The following is a 24,620-nucleotide window of genomic DNA, read 5'->3' on the forward strand; positions in this document are numbered from 1 at the left end:
CTGTTACTGTTACTGTTATTGTTATTAGTAGGAACTCAGCTTCTCCCACCCGGGCTAGGTTAGAGGTCTCCCACCTTGTCACTCATGGAGGGGGAGGGCCAGGGTCAGAAAGGGAAAACTCACAGTGACCAGAGTAGTGTGGAATCACCTGTGGCCACTATGGGATCATTGTGTCTCTTGAAAACAGCTGAAGATGGGAGAAAGCGCCAAAGCAGGGCAGCCTCACATCCAGACACGGTCACTGGCTATGAGATCACCACTCCTTACAGCAAGAGCTTCCAAGGGGCCTCGGCAGAGATGTGAATTCTAAGAATGGAGGGTCCCTTGGAAAGCATCTAACTCAATTTCCTGACTTTAGGACGGCAAAACTGAGTCCCTGTGAGGAAAAATGGCTTTATGTGGCCAGTGTCATTTAACAAGGCTTGATCTAGGGCTGCTCAGTATCCAGCCCCATTCTTCTTCTTCTTTTTTTAATCTTTTGGCTGTGCCACACGGCATGTGGGATCTTAGTTCCCTGACTAGGGATCGAACCTGTGCCCACTGCACTGGGGGCTCAGAGTCTTAACCACTGGACTGCCAGGGAAGTCCCTCCAGCCCCATTCTGAGTGCTGGACTCAACCCAACCCATTTTTCCACGAAACCATACCACCTACAGACAGAGGAGCAGCCTAGCTAAAAATAACACATTTCCATATGCTACCAAAAGGGAGAAAACCAGGATTCTGTATTACCAATAAATCATCCTGAAAAATTCAACCTGTTGCTGGAATGTGAAATACTAAATCAAAGTGTTAAACAAGCAGGAAGACTGGAAAACACTGAGCACAGATGCTAACAAGAACAAGTTCTTCCACGCTAGCATTTGCTCTGTGAATAAACCACCACACACTGGCCTGGGAACTTGGCAGCAAAGGAGGAATATTGCAACACACCCCACAGTTGACACTCACTTTCCCCCTCAACATCCATACTCTTTCCATTTCTTAACAAAATATTCAGAAGTGGGGAATATTAAAAATAAATTGTCATTTTATAGATGTTAAACTGAGGCTTAGAGAAATACAGTAGTAAATCACAGTCTATAAAAATATATCAGCTGGGTAGCTTCTACTCTATGCAATTGATCTACAGTTAAAAAAAAAAGACTTTTGCCTAAGTCTTATATGGGAGGTGTGCTCCTGTGCTTTAATCAGAAAAGTCCCCCCCAAAAAAATGTCTTTTAACCTTTTATGGGTCATGGATACCCCTGAGAAGCTACTGAAAGCTGTGAATTCTCTCCCCAAAAGGGAGCCCACCAGGGCACAAGCATAATTTTGCATACAATTTTGAAGCTCACCCCTGTAGCCCCTGGAAAATTCCAAGCCACAGCTAAAGAAACTTGCTTAAAGTGTTAGCTGTACAGTTTTGCAAGATGGTCCAAATCAGCACAGCCCACACCTGAAAACTTTCTATGGGAGGAGGGGGTATGCATAACAGTGAAAAAATGATGATGATTCTGTTTTTCAGTATTTGAGTCAAAGAATAAAATTATGATTTGTCAGCATGCACATGCGGATTAAAATAGAAGATATTTATCAGCCCGATACCATAGCCGAATGGTATCAACACTTAGGGTTCCAAACTGTTCCAACAAATGGACCTCTGCACTAAAAATACCCTAAAAACACACTGCAAGAATCACCAGCCTCTTCCTATGTGCATCTGAAGCTTTCACGCCCCATGCCAATGCCACGTTCTTGAATCCTTGCTACAAGAAGGCACAGGAAACATTCACAGTGTTTACTGCTATGTGCACATCTGTAGGTTAAGATAGCTCTTCCCACCTAAAGGAAAGATATTGCATTGACATTGCAGCACTAAGTTACTGAGTTTCTAATATACAATTCGCATTCGAAGGATGACTATCCAAAAACTTGCCTGCTAACGTAAAAGATCTTCTTTTAATCTGAGGCTCTGGATGACTGCTAGGGAACTGCATCCGCGTTCAGCACGCTTTCCCTCCCGGTGACCTCTGCGTGCCCCGCCGGCTGCCCCTGCCTGTTTTAGCCCAGGGTTCTACAAGTGGCGCAGCAAAGGCAAGGGAAACACGAGCTGGCTCCGGCTGCAAATAGCAACAGGCCTGCCATGAGTGAGAGTCCAAATATAGATCTGCCCGCTGCTGACTGCTCAAGTGTCACCAGGAGAGGTTACATGCTGTCCCCTGAGTCACTTCGTTTACTGTGGGGATTGGAGTCCGGTGGCTCCACCGAGGGCCTCAGATCATGTGTAGAGGGCTGGGGGCTGTCACAGCAAGGATAGCAGGGCGCCTGCAGGCCATGCAGAGAAGGAGGACTTCTGAGGGTCCCCAGGCTGTGCACCTTCCACCTGGCCTGAGGGGCTTTTCCCAGAGTCTTCTGAACAAGCACAACTCTGAAGGTAATCAAATGCAACTTAATTTTTTCCCCCCACTATTCCTTGAACATTGACTCATTTATTCCCCTCTCTGGATACAGATCCAGCACGCCCATGACTTTCTGCTCCCCCTTGGGTAACACACAGTCCTAGGGTCACTTGAAAGCATACTCTCCATTCAGTAACTGAATGTACAGTCCACTACATTAATTAATTTAGTTTAGCCAACATCAAAATCTTCCCCCTCCCCAGCTGAGGCCCCTGTAGCTAGAAGTCTGCCCTGGGAAAGGAGGGATGAGATTGGCCTCTTCCCCCCACACCTCCTCCCTGAGTTGCTGGTTGGTTTGCCAGGGGCTGGAGGCGCTAACGTGATAAGATGACTTCTATCTGAGTTGATGCTGCAGAGAGTGGGTGCTTCTGGCTCTCTGGGGCCGGCCGATGCTTAGAGCACTCTCTCTCTATCTCTCTGAGCGTTTATACATCTCTGGGGTTTCCCATTATGAAGTCCTTCCCCTGGAGTTCCCACGACCAGGCTGAGAACCCCTCTATTCCACGGAGTTCCCTTCTCTCCTCCTCCAGGCCCTGGTGGGCCATCTCCAAGATTTCTCAAATGAGGTCTCCTCACCCATGCAGCTGGTTCTCTCAGGCAGGATCTAGGTGACTCCTTGCTGGCTCTGTCGTCCTGCTGGCCCACATCTGGATCTTGGGACACAGGCTCCACCCTTGGTCCAGGCAAACTCTGGGATGCAGACGATTGCAAAGCAGGCACTCCCCCGGCTCTGCCACCAAAGCAGCCAATCCTCTCTCCTCAGGCCACCATTGGCCCACCTGCAGGAAATACAGCAAGCTCTCTGAAGAGTCCCTTTGAAGACACCTCACTGGGCTTGCAGGTAGAGGGTGGGACTTCCAACCCTCCCCCACCACAGTCCAACAACAGCTCTCTCCCAGAAAAATGGCTCTACCAGTCTCCCTCCCAAACACCCTCTTTTCTTCACTCTGATCCGTTTTTATTTTCTTCCATTGGTGGAGGGCATGAATTGGGTTTTGGACCATTGCCTTTAAAAGTCTGCATGTGGTGATTTGATTTCAGAATTTTACATCTATTACTTTTTGAAACCTTAATCAAAATTTCATTTTTAAAATACTGTTACTGCTAGGTATCTATACAACAAAAATATTGAAAGCCAAATAAAATATCAAAAGCAAACAACCTGAAAGAATAAATTATGCAAAGATGTATGTTCACCACAGCATTATCTATATTGGCAGAAAATTGAAATTAATCTAAACCTATCAATATAGAATTCTTTAAATAAATCACCATACTGTCAATTCAACATTGGCAAGTATTAAAAATAATGATGTAGATGCCTACTTTTCTAACGTGGGAAATGCCCACAATATACTTGTAAATAGAAAGAGTATGCAAAATATTATTACAGTATAATTTTTAATATGTATATACACACACATATACACACACACACACACACACACAAAATGAAAGCAGGGTTTATCTCTTTTGAGTTATTTTACTTATATCTTTATATCTTTGATATGTCCATTTTATAATTACATATACCTTTTACTACTTTTTTAAAGTCTATTTTTTATTGTAAAATAATATATAATATTTGGCTTAGAAAAAAGCAAATGCTACAAAAGAACCATAATGTGAATGCAAACCAATCATGCATCTTGGTAACAACAATTATTAGGTTTGATGCATACTTTTCCATATTTTTTCTAAGAATATATACATTTATTCTCCTTTCACAAGAAATAAAAATTTCTTTTATAATAAGAAAGCCTGCTAGTTTCATTTTGAAAAAGCAAATAATTCAGAAAGACTAACAGAAATGATAAAATAATATAAAACAAATACAGTAAAATATACTGTAAAAATACACAAAAGATATTAAAACAGATTATTGAAGAACTATAAGTAAATCATATTAGCTAAAATGATATATTAAAAAATAGTCTGAGGAAAAATAAATCACTTCAGCTAAAAGGTTATCTCTCCAAGAGGACTGGGTGTCAGCCAGAGTAACTGTTGGGAATCCAAGAACCCATAGCCCCACCTCTCCTCCACATTAAAGGGAGGGACCTTCAGATACAGGCAACTTTAGACCTTCAAGCTACACTTCACAGAGGCTACAAATTGCCTTGGGATAATCTTCATGGGGGGGAGATGACCCTAACCAAAGCTTCAGCCTGGTCCTGGTTTTTTTTGGAGGAGAGTGGGGGCTGTTGTTGTTGTTTTACCTTGGGTATAATAGCAAGTAAAAATCTAATTCCTGGCTTTCCCAGCTCAAAAACTTCAAAAGCTCTTTCACCAGTTCAGGAATCAAGCCCTCACAAACCTTGTTTTAATGAAGGGCTCCTTCCCCGCTCTCTGGGCTTCTCACGCCTCCCCCTCGGTCCTCCAACCCCACTACCCCTCTGGCAGTGCTCTCACAGGATGGGAGCTGACACGTACTGTATTTCTCAGTCTACACTGTACATTTCCTGGGTAGAGACCAGTGCTGTCTTATTTCCTGTTGTATGAACAGGTTCAGCTCCAACCCACTCCCCATCCCTACCTGCAAATTACATATCCGGATCTCCTTAAGCGGGTCTTCAATAGCCAGGTGGTCTGAAGTGTCTGAACTGCCTGAGTGTCTGTGTATCTTAAGAAACGTTTCTTTTCCGGGTCTCGGTTTCCTTGTCTCTAAAATGACGAGTTAGAACACAGATCGTATTGAAACATGTTGGTTGGGAGCTGGGATACTTTGAAAACGGAGGTATCTTTTTTGTATGCCTTCTCGGCGCCCAGCCTCCCCAGGCACTCAGCATACATTCCATAAAAGCTTATTGAATTGATACCAACAAGCCTGTGGCTTCTACCCAGTGCTTGGCGCTTAGAGGCCCTCAACAAATAACTATTTAGTTTAATTTCATGTTTGATCTCACAATTCTCGAGCACAGCAACCAGGTATTCACTAGGGTCCTGGTAATAGAAGACCAAGTCAGCTGGGTGGCCGTTCTCAAGCGGTTCACAGTTTAGTGCAGGCGGCTAAGACAATAACTCGTTCATTTAACAAATACTTTTTTTCAACGTCCGTGTATACACAGGTGGAAAAGGTGAGGCAAGAGTGGTAACTCCGGACTCCAGAAGGGGTTGCGACATTGATTGATTCAGAGCAGCGACCTTCTGACGTTTTCGCTGGTGGTCGAGAACCCGCCCTTCTATCACCCAACCAACCCCGGAAGCCTCCCAGGCCGCAGGCAGCCAATCAAAAGTGCCGAGAGTGAAGGCCGTGGGGGGTGCTGACGCCGATTCCTTTTCAGCGAAAAATGACGCGGTCCCGACCGGCCAGTGGCGGAGGGCGCGAGGAGACCGGGCGCCGGCGAGCCGAGCCCTCCGGGCGCTGACTGCCGGCGGCCATGGAGGACGAGCAGCCCGACAGCCTGGAGGGCTGGGTGCCGGTCCGCGAGGACCTCTTCGCCGAGCCCGAGCGGCACCAGCTGCGCTTCCTCGTGGCCTGGAACGACGTGGAGGGCAAGTTCGCTGTGACTTGTCACGACCGCACGGCGCAGCGGCGGCGGCGGCGGCGGCGGAGCGAGGGGAGCCAGCCCGGGCCCGAGCCCGAGCCCGCGGCCGCCGCGCCCCCGCCCAGCTGGGCCGGCCTCCTCTCGGCCGCCGGGCTCCGCGGCGCGCACCGGCAGCTGGCGGCGCTGTGGCCGCCGCTGGAGCGCTGCTTCCCGCGGCTGCCGCCCGAGCTGGACGCGAGCGGCGGCGGGGCCTGGGGCCTGGGGCTCGGGCTGTGGGCGCTGGTGTGCCCGGCGCGCGCGGGCCCCGGCGAGGCGGCGCTGCAGGAGCTGTGCGAGCAGCTGGAGCGCTATCTGGGCCAGGCGGCGGACGGCTGCGGCGGCGCCGCGGTGCGCGACGCGCTCTTCCCGGCCGAGGGCGGCGCGGCCGACTACGAGAGCCCGCGCGAGTTCCGGGAGCGGGCCCTGCGCGCGCGGCGGGACCAGGCGTGCGTGCGGCTGCGCCAGGTACGCGCCCGCCGGGCACACGCCCGGGCTCTTCCCCGCCGGGCACACGCCCGGGCCCTCCCCCGGGGCGGGGGTCCGTCCGCGGCCCCGCGCGGCGAGGGAGCGAGTTAAAACGGCGTGAGGCGCGGCGGCCGCGCCAGCCTCGCAGGGGCCCTGCGCCTGTCCTGGAGCGGCGAGGGCAATCCGCGGACGCCGCGTGAGGCCTAGCGAGAGGACTGAGTGTATTCGCAGTCAGGAGCCAGGGTGCGCCCGTCAGCCTTTCCCCCGAAGGTGCTGGCGGAGCAGGCTGTTTTGACAGGAAATGCCAGAGAATACTGAAAGCAAAACTAGAAATAGCCCACCCGTGTAGGACAGGACAGCAGGGACTGAACGTACACAGTGACAGGGGCTGTGTGTGAGGGAAGACCGATAACGGAGGCAAGATGTTTTAGAGGATGCAGGGGCTTCTAGGACACAGGTTTTCAGGTACTACAGACTCGGTCGAGGGGAAAGCCGACAGGATGTGAAGTGTGTGCATCAGTTGGGAACCGCAGCAACAGGAGTGCAATTTTAAGCTTGAGAGAGGTAATTAGACCGAACAATTCATTGTTTGAGTGGTAAGCTTGCAGAACTGAAGGGGATTCACAAATTCACAACAAGGTTTACGGGAAAACATGGCTCATCTATCCGCAGCGACTTGACTATCCTTAGTCGAGATTTAGTGCTCGGTCCTACACCCCGAAGTGCCTCTTGTTTGCCCTCTCTCATTACAGGCCGTTCTTAATCTTAATGATTTTTCTCTGCGTTCATTTGAGGAAGGGGAGGTGTAAGAGGACAATTCAGCCACATTTCAAAATCTTAATTATATCCTCAAGCTAAATATAGAATGAGCTTTTTATACACCCACTTCTCATGGGTTAATTTCACTTTATAATGGGAGGAAACCACAAGGGCAGTTTCAGGCCAATCAATTTTATCATTTTGAATCAGACAAGACTTTTACGTTTTAGACACCTGTTTCTGACCGAGGGAAGTGATTTTTCCTAAAACTAACATATGTGTTACTATTATAAAAGTAATACTTTACACAAGTTGAAGTTCATTCAGAGGTATTGTGGCACTAGTGTAGTTCATATGTTAAGCTGGCTGCTGACACTTGTGTAGTTCACCTATTTACTTGGAACCTGTGGGCAGGGGGAGGGCTTAAATACAAAATATAGTGCCTCCATGGGAGTGTATGTAATCATCTTAATACTCAGCTCATATTTAGAACAGGAAAGCAATCGATTTTAGAATTAGAGCAGTTGCTAATATTGCTAGTATATATAAAGTGAAGCTGAATGGTTTGAATTCTGAATAGTCTAACACTGAGGCTGAAAAGTATCAGTTGCCTTAAGTTTACTTTTTCATGTGTTTTAATTTTCTTCAGGGAAACTTTTACTTTTTTTTTTTTTTAATCCTACTATTATCACCTGGATAAAATGGCAGCTGAACAAAGATCACTTTATCTTTAAGTGGAGGGAAGGAAATAGAAGAATTTAGGATATTGATTGGGGAAAAAAGTCTATACTATTACTTGATTTTATTGCTTTTCTCCTGGGGGGTAAGATAATTTCTTACCAAGCGAGTTTATCTAGATTATAAACACCCAGTCTGTTTTCTACCCTGCCTCAGAAGAAGCTCTCTGCAGAGGCTAGAGCCACATTTGTGACCCTGTACATGAGTCTACTCTGCTGGGGCTTTGGTGGTAATATTAACCTGGGGAATTAAGGGAGCCAGCATGCTGGAGAAGTATTTGGAGGCATCTCTGTGTCTTACGAGCTTTTAAAAAAGGAGTACATACTCACAAAACCTTTATGGTCAGGAAAGTGATGAAAAAATATCCTCAGTCTGCATCCTATTTGATGCCTCTTTCAGGTCCTTTACTCTGAGTACTTAGTACATACTTGAGAGAGAAAATTTTCTAACTCTTCGTCCTCCTCCACCACCCATTTATTATTAGAAAAGTCCCCAGGTTACTAAACAGTCTTCACAAGCACAGCTCTGCATGATTGGTTATAGTAATAATATTCTACTATGGATGTACCATGACTTATCTAACCATTCTTACTGGACATTTTGGTTGGAGGACTATAGCGTTTTCATGTTTAATCAGTATTTTGAATTGACGTATTCAGGTTTAGAACATTCAGGTTTCTTTGGCTTTATGGTTTGGTATGATCTTATAAACACTGTCCATTCTTGAGCTTTATTTGCATTTTGCCTTCTAGGTGCTTCAAGGGCATGAAAAAGCCAACACCATGGTAGCATTAATGCAAGTGTATCGAGAGGAAGATGAAGCATACCAGGAATTAGTTACTGCGGCAACCATGTTCTTCCAGTATTTACTGCAGCCATTCAGGGATATGCGAGAACTTGCAACTTCATGTAAGCTTGCTATTTTGGTACGTTTTCTTTATATTTTTACTTTATCAGAGTTACTATTTATCACATACTATTTCTTTAGTCGCATTTAAGATTCAATCTGTGTTTCCACTTTGGGTTTACCATATATTTAGATATATTGTAGATATATTGAATTTATTATTTTTTTAATTGATTTAAGATGAAGACATTTTATGTTGGTCATCGTAATACATTAAGATTTCTGTAGATTTTCAAGGGTTACATACTTTCTTTGCTCATGACTTGTTTTGTTTTCTTTTTTCATGACTTGTTTTTAATGTGATGCTTATTTACTTTAGCTTATTTTCAGCCTCTAGGGACACATACAGATTTCTGAGAAATAGGGTGAAAATTTAAATAGCAAGGCCCTGGATTGTAATTCAGTAAATTAAACTTTAGTAAATGCCCTCATTGCTCTTCTTTCATTGAGCCATGGAACACTAGTTAGAATAAGCAGTATCATTACAGTGTTACAAATGAATCTGGGGGGGTGGGGGGAGGCGTGGGAGGGAGGGGTTAAATAGCTTTCTTTGGGTTTCAACCAGCTGGAATCAAGACAACACAGAGATCTCTTGATCTCTGCCCCCTGCACTGGGCTATCCTTCCACACATGCACTCATGACCCCTGCTGGGCTACTGTAAAAATGGTATCATGTGTAGATAAAACTCATGCCAGCCTAACCTGTGGAGAAGGTTGTTCTGTTTGTTATTTTGAAAAACTATTATTTGGATTGTCTGTACTTCCTGTATATATTTTTTCTTTCTTTAAATAACAGCTTTATTGAGATATAATTCACAGACCATACAATTCACCTATTTTAAGGGTACAATTCATTGGTTTTCAGTATATTCAGAGTTGCGCAGCCACCACCACTGTTTAATTCCAGAACATTTTCATCTCCCCGAAAAGAAACCCATACCCATGAACAGTCGCTCCACATTCCCCATTTCCCCCCAACCGCAGGCAACCACCCATCTGCTTTCTGCCTCTAGATGTCCCTGTTCTGGATATTTCATATTGTATGGAATCATTTGTGTCTTTCTCCATTCGTGTAGCATTGTGTTTTCAAGTTCCATCCATGTTGTAATGTGTATTAGAACTTCAGTTTTTCCCATTGCCACATAATAGTCATTATATGGAAATAGTGCATAGTTACATATCCATTTATCGATTGATAGATATTGGGATTTTTCCACTTCTTGGCTACTATGAACACTGTTGCTATGAACATTTGTGTACAAGTTTCTATATGGACATATGGGTTTTTTCTTGGATATATAGGTGTGGAATTGCTGGATCCTACGGTAACTCTGTTGAACCTTTTGAAGAACTGCCAGGCTGTTTACCATAAATGCACCATTTTACATTCCTGCCAGCAGTAAATGAGGCTTCCAGTTTGACCACATCATCGTCAACACTTGTCACTCTGTCTTTTTGAGTATAGCCATCCTAGTAGATGTGAAGTGGTATCTCATTCTGGTTTTGATTTACATTTCCCTGATGGCTAACTTGGGTATATTTCTTATATCACTAAATCATGCTTGGTAGGAGAATTGGATACTAGATGACATAGTACGTGTCATAATCACGCATGTTTTAGGTTGTTGTATGACTTTTGCCCTTCAGAAAAGAATCACAGTATTGAAAAGCTTCCCTAAAAGAAACCACAGTAACAGCTAACACTGGAGTGCCGTGTACCAGGCTCTATGCTGAGTGCTTAATAACACAGATCTCATTCAAACAATCATTTATTATTATTAATAGAGAAATGTAACTTGATAGCATTCCCTTCTAGAAAAAGTTATTCGAGTAATATAAAGTAAAAGTGGGGCTTTTTTTCCTTTATGCTCCAGAGTATCCCTTTGTCATCCAGAGGATGCCCCACTTAGTACCTTTTTCATACTCAGTAAGGAATTGATGAATGAAATTTGACTACGTAGGAGTAATAAAAGTAGTTGAAATAATCCACATGACCAATTTCCTTTCAATTTCCTAATGGCTCTGCATTACTATTCTCTCTTACTAATACAACCTTCCCTTCTTTCTATAGAAGTCCTTGGATGAGGATGATCTGGGTCCTAAAAGGATAGTTGCCCTGCAGAAGGAAGCCCAAGAATGGGCCAGACAGGCTGAAGAAGCTATAGTCTCTATTCAAGATATTACAGTGAATTATTTTGAAAAAACAGTAGAAGCATTAGCAGGTAATAATTTTAAATGCTATACTAAGATACATGTAATTTTCATTTTATTCAGAAAACAGTGGTGTGCCTCTGAAGCACAAGATTGTCTTTTCTAGGTACTGGGGATTCAACATAAGGATAAGCATAAACAGACCCTGTACAGTCAAGTGAGGGGAGAGAAACATATTAATTACATATTCGTTCAAACACATGGAAAAGGGCAGTGGCAGCAAGCCATGTGAGGAGAAATGGGGGGCTCTGAGAGCCTAGGAGAGAGAAATTAGGCCCAATCAGAGTGGCCGGTAAAGGCCTCTGAGAAGTGGCACCTGCCCTGATACCGGAAGGGTAAATGAAAGTGGAGAGAGCAAAAAAGTGAGGGAAGAGTGTTCCAGGCAGGAGTAGCATTTACGAAGGCCCTCTGGTTTGAGGGAGCTTGACAAGTAGGAGGAACCCATGGGCTGGTGCACAGTGCAGGCACACCTCGTGTCATCGTGCTGCACTTCACAGATAGTATGTTTTGTGCAGGTTTTGTGACAGTCCTACGTTGAGCAAATCCATTGTAAAATAGCAAGTGCTATTTTTCCAACAGCAGTTGCTCACTTCGTGGTGCTGTCACATGTTGCTAATTCTCCTAATATTTCAAACTTTTTCACTATATTTTTTATGGTGATCTATGACTAGTGATCTTTGATGTTTTTATTCCAAAAAGATTACAACTCACTGAAGGCTCAGATGATGGTTAGCAATTTTTTAGTAATAAAGTATTCTTTTTTCTAAAATAAATTTATTTTGGCTGCATTGAGTCTCTGTTGCTGCTCACAGGCTTTCTCTAGTTGTGGAGAGTGGGGGCTACCCTTTGTTGTGGTGCGCAGACTTGTTGTGGTGGCCTCTTTGGTTGTGGAGCATGGACTCTAGGCACGTGGGCTTCAGTAGTTGTGGCGTGTGGGCTCAGTAGTTGTGGCTCATGGGCTCTAGAGCCCAGGCTCAGTAGTTGTGGCACACAGGCTTAGTTGCTCCGCGGCATGTGGTATCTTCCCGGACCAGGGATCAAACCCGTGTCCCCTGCATTGGCAGGCAGATACTTAACCACTGTGCCACCAGGGAAGTCCCAGTAATAAAGCATTCTTAAATTAAGGTATGTATATTGTTTTTTTAGACATAATGCTACTGCATACTTAATAGACCACAGTACAGTGTAAACATAACTTTTATATGCAATGGGAAACCCAGAAATTCGTGTGACTCACTTTATTGTGATATTTGCTTTATTGCGGTACTTTATTGTGATATTTGCTTTATTGTGGTGGTCTGGAACTGAACCTGCAATATCGCTGAGGTATGCCTGAACGGAGAACGTGGTGTGAGAGAATACCAGCAGGACAGGCAGAGATGAGACCGTGCGGTTTTGTGGGCTGTGGGTGAAGGACTTTTGTCTTATCTTAAATCATTGTCGATAATAGCCCCAAATAGCAACAACTTATTGTCTGTTCGTTAAATTATAGCACATTCATAAAATGGAATACCATGTAGCTATTAAGCATGATTCTCTATAACTATTTTTATGAATAGCAAGAGTTCCATGATATATTAAGTGAAATAAACAAGATATAAAGTAGAATGATGATCCTGTGATGGGGGTTTGTTTGTCTGTTATATCTTCCTGTCTGTCTAGCTAGATATACAACAGTCTAGAAGTATATGCACCAAAATGTAAGAAGCAATTGCTTTAAGTAAGTGAGATTCATGATTTATTATTTTCTTTTTTTAAATGAAGTTATCTAAAATTTTATACCAATGACCATGTATTATTTTTGTGACAATAAAAAGTCAATATAAAATGCAATTTTTCTTTTAAAAGGGGTGTTTTTCAGGTAACATGGGAGGCAATAAACAAAGAATTATTTCAGGATAAGTTTTTCTCTTTTTAATGAGTTGTACTTATGTCTTATTTTATTAATTACAATCTGACAGGAATGCAGAAACAAATTGCACAGGATGAGAAGAGATTTGGCCAGGCTGCCTGGGCCACAGCAACTCCCAGGTTAGAAAAACTCAAGCTGATGTTAGCTCGGGAGACTCTGCAACTCATGAGAGCCAAAGAGTTGTGTTTAAATCACAAAAGAGCTGAAATTCAGGGAAAGGTGAGACAAAGATAAGTGAAACTTGTTTTAAAAATACTTTTATTTTAGGTGGAGTCTTTCTTTCCAGGCATTGTGAAAGATCTTCGTTTCTCCACTTATTCCAACACCAGGTGAGAATTTAGAGACTGTGTTAGGTTGGCCATGAAATTTCCCTTTGGTCAAAATGTTTCTGAAAAGTTATATTGTAGGATTCACTTGATGATAACATTGAGCTCAGTACTGAAGTAGGTAATATACTTTATTATTATTTTTTTAATTATTTATTTATTTAGTCATGTATTTATTGGCTGTGTTGAGTCTTTGTTGCTGCACATGGGCTTTCTTTAGTTGTGGTGAGCAGGGGCTACTCTTCATTCTGGTGCGTGGGCTCCTCATTGCAGTGGTTTCTCTAGTTGCGGAGCATGGGCTCTTAGCGCGTGGGCTTCAGTAGTTGCGGCACGTGGGCTCTAAAGCACAGGCTCAATAGTTGTGGCGCACAGGCTTAGTTGCTCCATGGCATGAGGGATCTTCCTGGAGCAGGGCTCGAACCTGTGTACCCTGCATTGGCAGGCAGATTCTTAACCACTGAGCCACCTGGGAAGCCCTGGTAATATACTTTACAATCAATCAAGCGGTATATTCAGCATAATCATAGAATAATCAAAGAGGTACTTCATCCTAGGAGCAGCGTCACTTAATTTTTTTCCTGTAACATTATGACTTTAAAGCAGAAAACATCTGTAAATACCTCATTGCCATTTATTTTTCTCAAAACCTAAATGTTTTCATATGTTTCAGGGATGAGATAAAGCATTTGTGACAAACGCTGAAGAAGGCATTTTTATCCCATTAAATGAAATGGAAAAGTGTTCTTCTCTATTTGCTTTTTTTCTATTTGATACTGAGCAAGGAATAGAAAATAACTCAAATGCTTGTAAAATTTGCCTTTAATGTACTAATTATTTTAACTTGCTCTTATTTTTTTTCATGAAAACAAGATGGAACATCTTCCAGAACAAGAAAAAAAAAAAAATGTTGTAGACGAATTGGAAATACACTATTATGAAGTTCAATTAGAATTATATGAGGTTCAATTCGAGATATTAAAATATGAAGAAATACTGCTTGTTACACAGTTGGACTCTGTTAAAAGACTTATAAAAGGTAGAGTTTATATTTAAACATATATATTAATATGTTTAAATTACACATTCAAGGAAATACAGACCATATTATCAATTATTTCTTGTATATTGTCTAAAACATTTACTGAAATTTTCTGATAAAGTTTCCCTTCAGTATTTTTATTATTCAAATAATATATTCATTGGTAAACACACAGCAAAACACAGGGAAACTATTATTACCCCAGTTCCATCATTCAGAGATACTTAGGCTCTATAGCTTTGTAGTCTTTTTTTGTATGCTGATGTTTATAAATATCTATCAATTTCTTAAATCAAAACTATGTATCCTGTTCAGTAACCTCTTTTTTATTTACTACATAATAATCATCTTTACATTTCAGCAAGTAATAAAACCATCCAGAATTTTCATGGCTGCATAGTATTCCATTGTATAGCTATACTGGGATTTCCAGTTTTTCAATGTTGTGAACAGCAGTGTGGTAAAGAACCTTCCTTTACACATGTCTTTGTGTATAGGACAGATTATTTCCTTGGAACAAATTTCTAAAGATGGAATCAGGTCAAGGACAATGTATATTTTACATTTTGACACATCTGTTAAAACAACACTACAGCAATCATTTGATATGCATTTTTCCACACCTCTATTACTTTCTAAATTTCTAAATTTCATTCTACGTAATGGCCCTCTAGATAGGTTGTACAAAATCATGCTCCCATCAGCTGATTACTGTGTTTCCCCATACTTACTCATTTGAATTCTCGCCTACTTGATAGGAAAAAATGGCATCTTCTAATTTTCATTTATTTAATTACAAGTGATGTGAATGCAATTTTGTATGTTTACTGGCCATCTGTATTTCTTTTATTCACGGCCTGTTCACGGTCCTTGCCCCTTTTTCTTTGGAACGTTACCTTTCTATATTAGAGATGTTATTCCATCATCTGTCATATGTTGCAAGTAATTTCTTTGTCATTTGCTTTTTCTTGGCTTGTAGGAATATTTAATTTTTATGAAGTCATCTGTATCAGTCTTTCTGCTTTGGTGTCATACCTCCTTATCCCAAAATTACATCAGTATTTACTTATGTTTTTCTTTTAGTATTTTTATGGTTTTGTTTTTAAACATTTGGCTCTTTAATCCATGTGAAATTTATTTTGATGTGGGGTAGGAATCTAACTTTTTCCCCCAAATTGTTAACAGTCCCAATCACTGGCTTTAAAAACATTTCCCCCTGTTGCTCTGACTTGTTACCTGTCTCATATCCAGTATTATCATATTTGTTTTGATCTGTTTATGAATTGTTATTTTCTTTCATTGATTTGTGAATGGCTTCTGGTGCCGGTACCATGCTGTTCCTGTTATTGTACCTTGGGGGTACATTTTAAGTGAAGCAAGTACTTCCCTCATTACTCTACTTTCCCAAAAATTTTCTGACTTTTCTCACTCCTTTATTCTTCCAGATGAACTTTAGAATCATTTTGGCAAGTTCAAAACCAAAAAAAAAAAACAAAAAAAAACCCAAAACTCGGAATTTTTATTGGGATTGCACTTAACGTTAGAGATTAATTTGGGGAGAATTGTCATCTTTTCAATTTTGAATCTTCCCATCCAAGAACATGGTATGTCTATCCATTTACTTGTCTTTTTTTTTTTTCCCTAAAGTTCCTCCAAGTTTAGTTATTTTCTTCATGTAGATCCCGAACATTTAATTTAAGCCTAGGTATTCAAAAAACTTTACAGTAGCTTCAGGTTATAAGCATTTTACATACTTAGGAAAAAATTCTATTAGAAAAAAGTTAATCTGGAAGGATGTATGCCAAACTGTTCATGCTTTCCTCTGGGAATAAGATGCCAACGAGTTGGTAAATGAAGAGGAAAATTTCACTTTTTATTTTATGTACTTCTGTAGGGCTTGAATTTGTTACAGTTACCATGTATTTTAAAAAAACCAATATGTAATTAAGATTGAATATTGTTGGGCTTCCTAAGTGGCACAGTGGTTAAGAATCCGCCTGCCAATGCAGGGGACACGGGTTCGATCCATGCTCCAGGAAGGTACCACATGCCGCAGAGCAACTAAGCCCATGTGCCACAACTATTGAGCCTGTGCTCTAGAGCCTGTGAGCCACAACTGCTGAGCCCATGTGCCACAACTACTGAAGCCCACATGCCTATAGCCCGTGTTCCACAACAAGAGAAGCCACTGCAATGAGAAGCCAGTGCACTGCAATGAAGAGTAGCCCCCGCTTGCCACAACTAGAGAAAGCCCATGTGCAGCAACGAAGACCCAACACAGTCAATAAATAAATAAATAAATTTATTAAAAAAAAAAAAGATTGAATATTGTTAAGGCACCTTAATGATATACCACTGGTAGAATGTAAGTTGCCTTTCTGGAAGGAGGGTGATTTGACAATAGTCATCAAGAGCCTTAAATATTCATCTGCTAAGGAAGTAATAAAAATTATACACAAAGATTTATATTCAGAGATGTTCATCACAGTGAAATTGATAATAATGGGACACTGGAACATTCTAACAACAGAGAGTGCTTAAATTCAGGAATACTATGTTGCCATTAAAATTACATTTCCATCATATGGAAAAGTTTCTCTAAGAATTCTGTTTATTGATATGTATAGCTATATAAGTTGTGTGTGTGTGTATACAGACATATATCTACATAAATGTTAATCAAAATTACAAGGATCTTCAACTTTCCTTACATTAAAAAAGTATGCATTATTTTTAATAATAAAACATGTTTTAAAAAAATCATTAATATGTTTCTAGATAGACAGGATGAAGTTATCTATTATGATCCATGTGAAAGTCCAGAGGAACTTAAAGTCATGGATCGTGTAATGGGGCTGCAGGACGACAAGAATCTGGAGGTGAAGGAACTCAGCCGGCAGTGCCAGCAGCTGGAATCTAAACGGGGCAGGATCTGTGCCAGAAGAGCCCATCTCAGAAACAAGAAGGTAGGAGTGCCCAGGAAAGCCTTCTTTTCTTACTCCTTCTGGGGATTTCTTCTTTTTTGAAAGATAAAGAGATATTGAAAATAAGGCTTTTATTAGCGATGAATTTTGTGTTTATGTAGATATCAGTGGCTACAATTAAAATACATTTAAAATGTTTTTCTTAAAAAGATTCTTTTTCCTTTTGGATTTAAGCATTTGCTCTCATCTTTAGATTTTAGTTAAGTCTTTCAACAACTATTTATTGAATGCCTGTTACATACACAGGTATTTTTAAAACCACAATAAGTAGAAACTGATAATCAGCTATAATAAATGCTGAAATTAATTTTATTGTAAATTGTTGATTATAAAATATCAGTCAGATAATATTCAGCTCATTTCAATCCTTATATTCAGTGAGTGATTTTTTTTCTTAATTTTTAAAAAGTCCATGATTACATAAAAAGGTAACACACTAAGAATGGCTAAACATAATTGAGATGTAGTTTTTAATATAATTTTTCAAGTATCGTAGGTTGGGTGTGTTATGTACGTATATTTGGAGATATTATTTAGAACATTATGGGGAAATGTGTTTAAAATAATTGCATTGAAACAGATCCTTAGGACACATCCCACTTAGAAATGTGGCACTGCCTGTATGTCCTCTCATTTCCACTTGGTTGGAGGATCTGCCTTTCCATCTCTCAAAGCACCAAATCCCAGCCTTGGCCCTCCTGGCCGGGAGCAAGGGATTCTTGTAAGCAGCCAATAGGCCTGTATCACGTGACTGAGGAGGAAGCAGACACACTGAGCCAGACCATGACTTTTTTTTTCTTTTTTTGGCTGTGCTGTGAGGCATGTGGGATCTTAGTTCCCCAACCAGAGATGGAACCCTCCGCCCCTGCTTTGGAAGCACGGAGTCTTAACCACTGGACCTCAAGGGAAGTCCCATAACTCCTATTAATAAATGCCTTATACTGCAGCCCAGATGCAGTGCTTTTTTCTTTTAACCTTTTATGCTATAGCCCATGGTAATATTAAAAACCATGTGGCATTCCATTTATAACCAGGTAAAAACAGATGTATGAAATTATATTATTCCCCCAGGATCAATGCAAAGAAAATCATCGACTCAGACTGCAACAGGCTGAAGAAAGCATAAAATATTTTCATCAGCATCATAGCATTCAGAGGGTGAGTAGTTGAAGAAGAATGTTATTATATTTGCATAATGTGACACATGGGCTTAAGTTGTGCAAAGTGGAGCCCCACAGCCCTATCAGCCTCGATCCTGAGGGGAGTGTGCAGTCCAGCCCTGCAGCCTTGGTGGCAGACGTGGCAGTCGGGGGAGCTGATAACGTCAGGTGACAGTCCTTCTCTTTCTCAAGACTTCTGAGAAGTTTACAAATATGTGTTTGTTTAAATACAGAAAAGAGACAAGAAAAAAGAGGAGGAGCAAAAGAGAAAAGAATGGATAAACCAAGAACGCCAAAAAACACTGCAACGATTGAGAGCATTTAAAGAGGTGAGTTCTAGAAATGATCACCTACATTTTCTGGAAAAATAAATGAAGATCACCCATCCTAGGAGAAAAGTATAAAGTATTAGGAACAGGTAATTGGGGACATAAAATGTTTCCCAAATGCCATTATTTGTAGTCTATAAATAAAAAACAAAAATATTAGAAATATCAAGATGTTTTTGACTTTGCCACACACTAGGGTTCCTGCTCTCCCCTCCTGACCACGTGGTGTGACTCTGCCTACCATGGTGTCAGCTGGCAGGGAAAACTGAAAATAGTTAAACTGCCCTCAGCTTTAGCTGGCTTTTTCCTCATTTGTAATAAAGACGTCTTTAAAATTCGGTCAAGGAAACATTGTGACATAAGTATAATTAAGGGCCCTGTTAAAAGTTAATAGGTTTAGGGGCTTCCCTGGTGGCACAGTGGTTAAGAATCCGCCTGCCAAGGCAGGGGACACGGGTTAGATCCCTGGTCCGGGCAGATCCCACATGCCGCAGAGTAAGCCTGTGCGCCACAACTACTGAGTCTGCGCTCTAAAGCCCTCGAGCCACAACTACTGAAGCCCGTACACATAGAGCCCGTGCTCTGCAACAAGAGAAGCCACAGCAATGAGAAGCCCGAACACCACAAGAAAGAGTAGCCCCCACTCCTCACAACTAGAGAAAGCCCACATGCAGCAACAAAGACCCAACACAGCCAATAAATAAACACAATTTTTTAAAAAGTGAATTAGGTTTAAAAAATATATACTTGTTTAAAGTAACATTAAACTTGTTGACTATAAAACGTAAACCTGTTCTCACCACACACCTTCATAATGACCCAAAAGACCACCCACTCCCAGACATAATTCTGGGATGAGGTATTGAAGGTGTGCTGTGTGATACCAACAAGAAAAACAGGGGCCACCAGCGTGAATAAAACATGTCCTACAACTTCACCTTGTTTTCTGATATGCTTTCTACTCTGACTACTGCCATATACCAGGCACCATGCGAGGCACTTACATTCATTCTCATTTAATTCTTAAAGCAACCTTATGCAATATCACCACCACTTTAAAGATGAATAACCGATGCTCAGGGTGGTTACACAGCTTAGCTCAGGGATATACAGAGGCAGAGCCAAGGCGGAGATTCTCCAACCTGGGCAGCACATCAGAACCACCTCTGGAGCTTCTAAAGAATACGCATGCCCAGACGCCACCTGCAGAGAGTGATCGTCCTGGGTGAGGGCAAGGGCATGAGTGGGGGGGGTGGGGGGGGTGGAGCTACACGAATACAGATGAGCAAGGTGGACAGTAACTTGCTGGTTCGCTGTCACCAGAGGGTATTGATGAGTGCAGTGGAGTCCGTGTGGAGGAAGGGATGCGAGGGATGCGAGCCCAGCTCAGTAGCCTTGAACTAGTCAGAGCAGCAATGAACTTTCAAATTTAGACAGTATGAAGATGGTATGAAGGTGACAGAATCAGGCTGCCTAAGCTCTCAGCACACTAGAATGTGTTACCCTCAGATTGGTAAAAGTTGCAGTTTTTTTGGTCCATAGAGGTGTATACCCCTCAAGATTAGTTCTTTGTAAGGTTAGGTTTTGCTTTAGCATACTATACCTGTGAGACCAGAACTTTATTTTTTTTTTATTAATTTTTATTGGAGTATAGTTGCTTGAAAGTGTTGTGTTAGCTTCTATTGCACAGCAAAATGAATCAGCCATATGTATACATAGATCTCCTCTCTTTTGGATTTCCCTCCCACTCAGGTCACCACAGTGCATTAAACATACAGTATCTCCCATCAGTTGTCTATTTTATACATAGTATCAACAGTTTATATGTGCCAGTCCCAACCTCCCAATTCCTCCCACCCCACCCTTTTCCCCCCTAGTATCCATAATCAGAACTTCTTTAATTCACATTTTTAAACTATAAAATTTAACCTAAGCCTAAAAATTAGAGAAGCATCCTTAATTCCCATTTTAACTGTCATTTTGAGGTCTACCCTGCTGGTATTTTTCATAGATCTGTTTACCTGATTATACATTTAACACTACATCATCTGCATTTTTTTTAAGGATGTTTCAGACTTTAAACTATTTATAATTTTTCATGGCTGCCTAATACTTCAAATTCACCATAATTTTTTCAACTAACTTTCTATTGTTGATATTTAGTTTCTGATTTTTCATACTAGAAATACGATGAATGTTTTCATATCTTTATCACATATTATTTCATATCTTTATCACAAAGTATATGAAAGGATATAAATGCTCATTCCTTAATATACACATTTAGTAGCAAGGGTGGCTGTACAGAGTGAGAAGGGGCCACTTGGTGGATTAGAATAATCCACTCACAGAAATGCTTCAGTGTTCATTTATAGAAAGCTTCAAAATTTTGACAGTTTGCATTTGTGGCAAGTTTCTCACAACGGTTTTTCATTTTCAGAGATGTCCAGGTCGGTCTGTCCTAAAGAACTCTCACTCACAACCTGTGGCTGCAGACCTGCCACATGGACTTCCCCAGCAGACATCCCCCTCAACTTCTCAGGTGACGGTGGTGATCCATCCATCCTCCAGGAAAACCAGAAGTGCTCCCTTATCTGAAGTTAGTAATGTGAAAACTCCTGAGCGTGAAGGCTGTGCTGGAAACATCCCTGTCCAGACTTTTGTCCCAGTTGGTGACCAGACACACTGCAAATCAAGTGAGGAGTTGTCACTGCTGCCACCTCTTCCTCCACCACCACCACCACTTCCTCCTCCTCCTCCTCCTCCACCACCACCACCACCGCCGCCGCCCCTCCCTGCTAGGCCATTTTCTTCTCAGTCTGCAAAACATCAGAATTTATGCTTCAGGACTTCGTTGAAAGATGATCAGCCACTTCCTCTAGTGTGTGAATCGCCTGCTGAGAGCCCGAGTGGTTCCTCAGACAGTTTTAGCTGTCCAGGTAAATCGCTGAACTGTTTGAAGCGTTCTAGCTTTAGGAGCCATCATCTTCAAATCAAAATCTTTTTCAGAACTCTCCACAATCTTAAAATATTCCAGTATTGTTGCCTTACCACTCTTTTATTGCAAAGTTAGCATAGCCTAAATCTGAGTGATAAATGCTAACTCTTCTCAAAGAAACAGCTCTATACATTTAATGGTCATGTGACTTGAGATTTCTGAGCCTGTTAAAGAGTTAACCTATCTCAGTTTCTTAAGACTTAAGTGTGTGTTTGATTTATGCCATTGGAATATGTTTCAATGTTGCTTTGAATTAAGCTCACTGCTGCATCTCTGAGTCCTTTACAGAATTAAATTGTTGCATCTTAAGCAGAATATTGGTTGGGAATTACCTTGGAGGAATATTAGACTATGGAAGGCTGTTCTTGCAGACTGGTAGACTGAGAAACCTTACTGTGGGAAATCTTTAAAAAATGAAGTGGTCAAAAAAATAGTGGACCGCTTTTTGCCTTTGCAAGTACAGCATACTGAATACACTCAAATATTTCTGTCTAATGAGGGCTACAGTTTTACTCATTATTCTAATTATGGTTTAGACATTGACTATGGAGGAGATGGGCTGAAATCTGCCCAGACTCAGAGCCTGCTGCCCTGGGGTGTAGTTGTGTGTGTGTTTAAATTCTATCAAAATGCTGTGTACACTTGTTTTAAAAATTATGCCTGAGTACCTCTACCTAGAACATGCAAGGGGACTGTGATAGGTGATGTGAATTATAAATAGAACAGTTCCAAACTGTGGTTCTGGTTAATGCATATTCTGGTTATTCTGAGTTCAAGGTTTCACTGCATCTAGAACCAGATACAAATGAAAATGTCCACACTATTAGGTGGAGACCAGAGGTCCATTTCCATGGGGTCTGCAGCAATATAGTGTAAATGAAAGTGAGTGCTCACGTGCCTGGGCCTAGGTGAGAGATGGGATGTGGCAGGTCTTTGTGGGGGTGCCTTGTTCCTGGTGTAACGCACACAGCATGGGAAGCCCTGATCAGCTCACACACACTGCCTCATTTCACTGGAAAGAATAAGAAAGTGTGAATTAATACCATAAAATGCCCTCGATGGTGAAACTCTGTCTTATTACTCCTAGAAGGGAATTGTTAATAACAAGTTACAGGTTAAATCCAAAGTGTCTTGTTAGCCGTGGCATGGCCTTTCAGTTCTGAACTAGAAATGACTATCCACCTTGAAGTCTCACATGGAAGATCCCTGAATGAGCGGCTACACTCATGCCCCTTCTCCAGCAGGTGGTAAAAGACTTCACCCCCGCAGGGGTCTCAAGGTGCCAGAGTAAAAAATTGCTTCTCCTCGCCAAGGCCTTGAAACTCTGATCTAATTTGTGTTTTGACAGCATTTCACACCCTCAAAAGTAGAGCACGTAAGTTACCTCCGGGTAATGTAGGTGGAATTAGACACACTACATACAGAGAGATGTGCCAGTGCCACCCCCTCTGGTTCACTGAGCTACTGATTAAAGTTTTACTTTAAGCCTTTTCATGTGTGGAAACCTACTCACTTCACTGTCACAGAACGAGTCATCACTGACGAGTATCCAAAACTGAAGTTGGAGAAATACAGCGGGGTATATTAAAGAAAAATTTTAAGTGGGAAGGGAAATGGAGGAGATACAATGTCAGAGCTATTTATGCACGTTGGGTCAGATTACCTAACACCCCAGGTATTCATAACTTTCTTCAGGGTCACACATAAAAGATGATAACACCTGTGTCTTGAGAAACAGCCACACTAACAGAAGATGTGTTGACTTTTGACTGTGCCTGGGAGTTGCTGTAGACTTGAAGTAGTAGTGGAAAATAAGTGGTCAAGGTAACACATTAGCAATGAGACTATCCTGACTTCAAACAGGGAGCTGATGGTTGACTTTTCTAGCAGATAATCAAAGCGTGTGATTAACGGAACAATGATTGTTTACATTATGGCATTAACTGATGGGTGACTTAACACCATTAATGAGTACATAAATGTCCTGGCATCTCGGGGAGAAAGAGTCTGATTTCACGACTCTTTGCTCTGTTTACTCAATTTCAGGATCGATGGATGAAGTGCTGGCCTCCTTGAGGCATGACAGAACTCCTCTCCAGAAGCTGCAGACGCCCGCTTTGCCCCCTCCCCGCGCCTCCGTCAATGAGCACATTCTGGCTGCCATAAGGCAAGGGGTCAAACTGAGGAAAGTTCACCCTGACCTTGGTCCGAGCCCCAGCAGTAAACCCACCAGTGACCTGGAGAGGAGCATCAAGGCGGCGCTCCAGAGAATCAAGAGGGTGTCTGCTGACTCGGAGGAGGAGGACCAGGACGAGAGTGGCGAGCAGAGCCCCGGCGAGTGGGACCGTTAGCCTCTCCTCCAAGGCCCCAGGCTTGTTCTGGAAAAGCATGTGAATTGGGGTGCTGGTAGACTGGCCACATAACACCCCAAAAGATCAGCAGGGCTTGGTGTGTGACGTTGCAGCTTTATTTAACGCTGCAGCTCTTAAAGTCAGGGGAGGATGGAGAGATGTGCCTTTCACACATCTCAGAGCCCACGGTGAGCACTGCTGGCATAAGAAAATGGTAGTTATTGTTCACCACGGGTAATCTAGAATCATTCCCTTATTCTGAAAACGTTTACACTGCTATGGTAAACAGCACTACGGACCGTTCCTCCCGAGTGTGTGTGGTGGTTTTCCTGGGATTGAAAGGTTAAAATGTGAATACTCTTTTAACAATAATCTGAATAAACTGCTTATAAGCAGGAATTATTTTAAATATTTTAAATGAAATGTATTTCATGTATCAAGCACTGTATAAACTCATAATAAAGAACTATTTAT

At 41.9% G+C, this 24,620-nt stretch overlaps 2 protein-coding genes across 5 annotated transcripts in view; one reads left to right on the forward strand and one right to left on the reverse strand.

Annotated features, from left to right (window-relative positions):
- The window catches only part of FSD2 (fibronectin type III and SPRY domain containing 2), a 46,162-nt gene extending 40,542 nt beyond the window's left edge, over window positions 1-5,620 (reverse strand). For all 3 annotated transcript variants that reach the window (XM_057719975.1, XM_057719974.1, XM_057719977.1), the window contains exons 1-2: window positions 4,977-5,620; window positions 3,017-3,219 (exon numbers count right to left, since the gene is read on the reverse strand). The gene's annotated coding sequence lies outside the window, so the exon portion shown is untranslated. The remainder of the gene's footprint in view (window positions 1-3,016; window positions 3,220-4,976) is intronic.
- Window positions 5,621-5,820: 200 nt separating this feature from the next.
- WHAMM (WASP homolog associated with actin, golgi membranes and microtubules) lies at window positions 5,821-24,620 on the forward strand. Of its 2 annotated transcripts, XM_057719973.1 has the most exons (10): window positions 5,821-6,432; window positions 8,682-8,855; window positions 10,908-11,058; window positions 13,009-13,178; window positions 14,156-14,321; window positions 17,103-17,290; window positions 18,380-18,466; window positions 18,702-18,797; window positions 21,238-21,736; window positions 23,842-24,620. In XM_057719973.1, exons 1-10 carry the CDS (start codon window positions 5,821-5,823, stop codon window positions 24,144-24,146), a joined length of 2,448 nt encoding a protein of 815 aa, XP_057575956.1. In that variant the 3' UTR covers window positions 24,147-24,620. The 2 variants fall into 2 exon arrangements, 1 of the variants encoding a protein (XP_057575956.1); XR_009051128.1 differs by lacking the exons at window positions 18,380-18,466; window positions 18,702-18,797; window positions 21,238-21,736; window positions 23,842-24,620 and adding an exon at window positions 15,770-15,928 and having other exon boundaries at window positions 17,103-17,227.

This window comes from Hippopotamus amphibius, chromosome 2 (assembly GCF_030028045.1).
Source record: "Hippopotamus amphibius kiboko isolate mHipAmp2 chromosome 2, mHipAmp2.hap2, whole genome shotgun sequence".
Taxonomy (NCBI): domain Eukaryota; kingdom Metazoa; phylum Chordata; class Mammalia; order Artiodactyla; family Hippopotamidae; genus Hippopotamus; species Hippopotamus amphibius.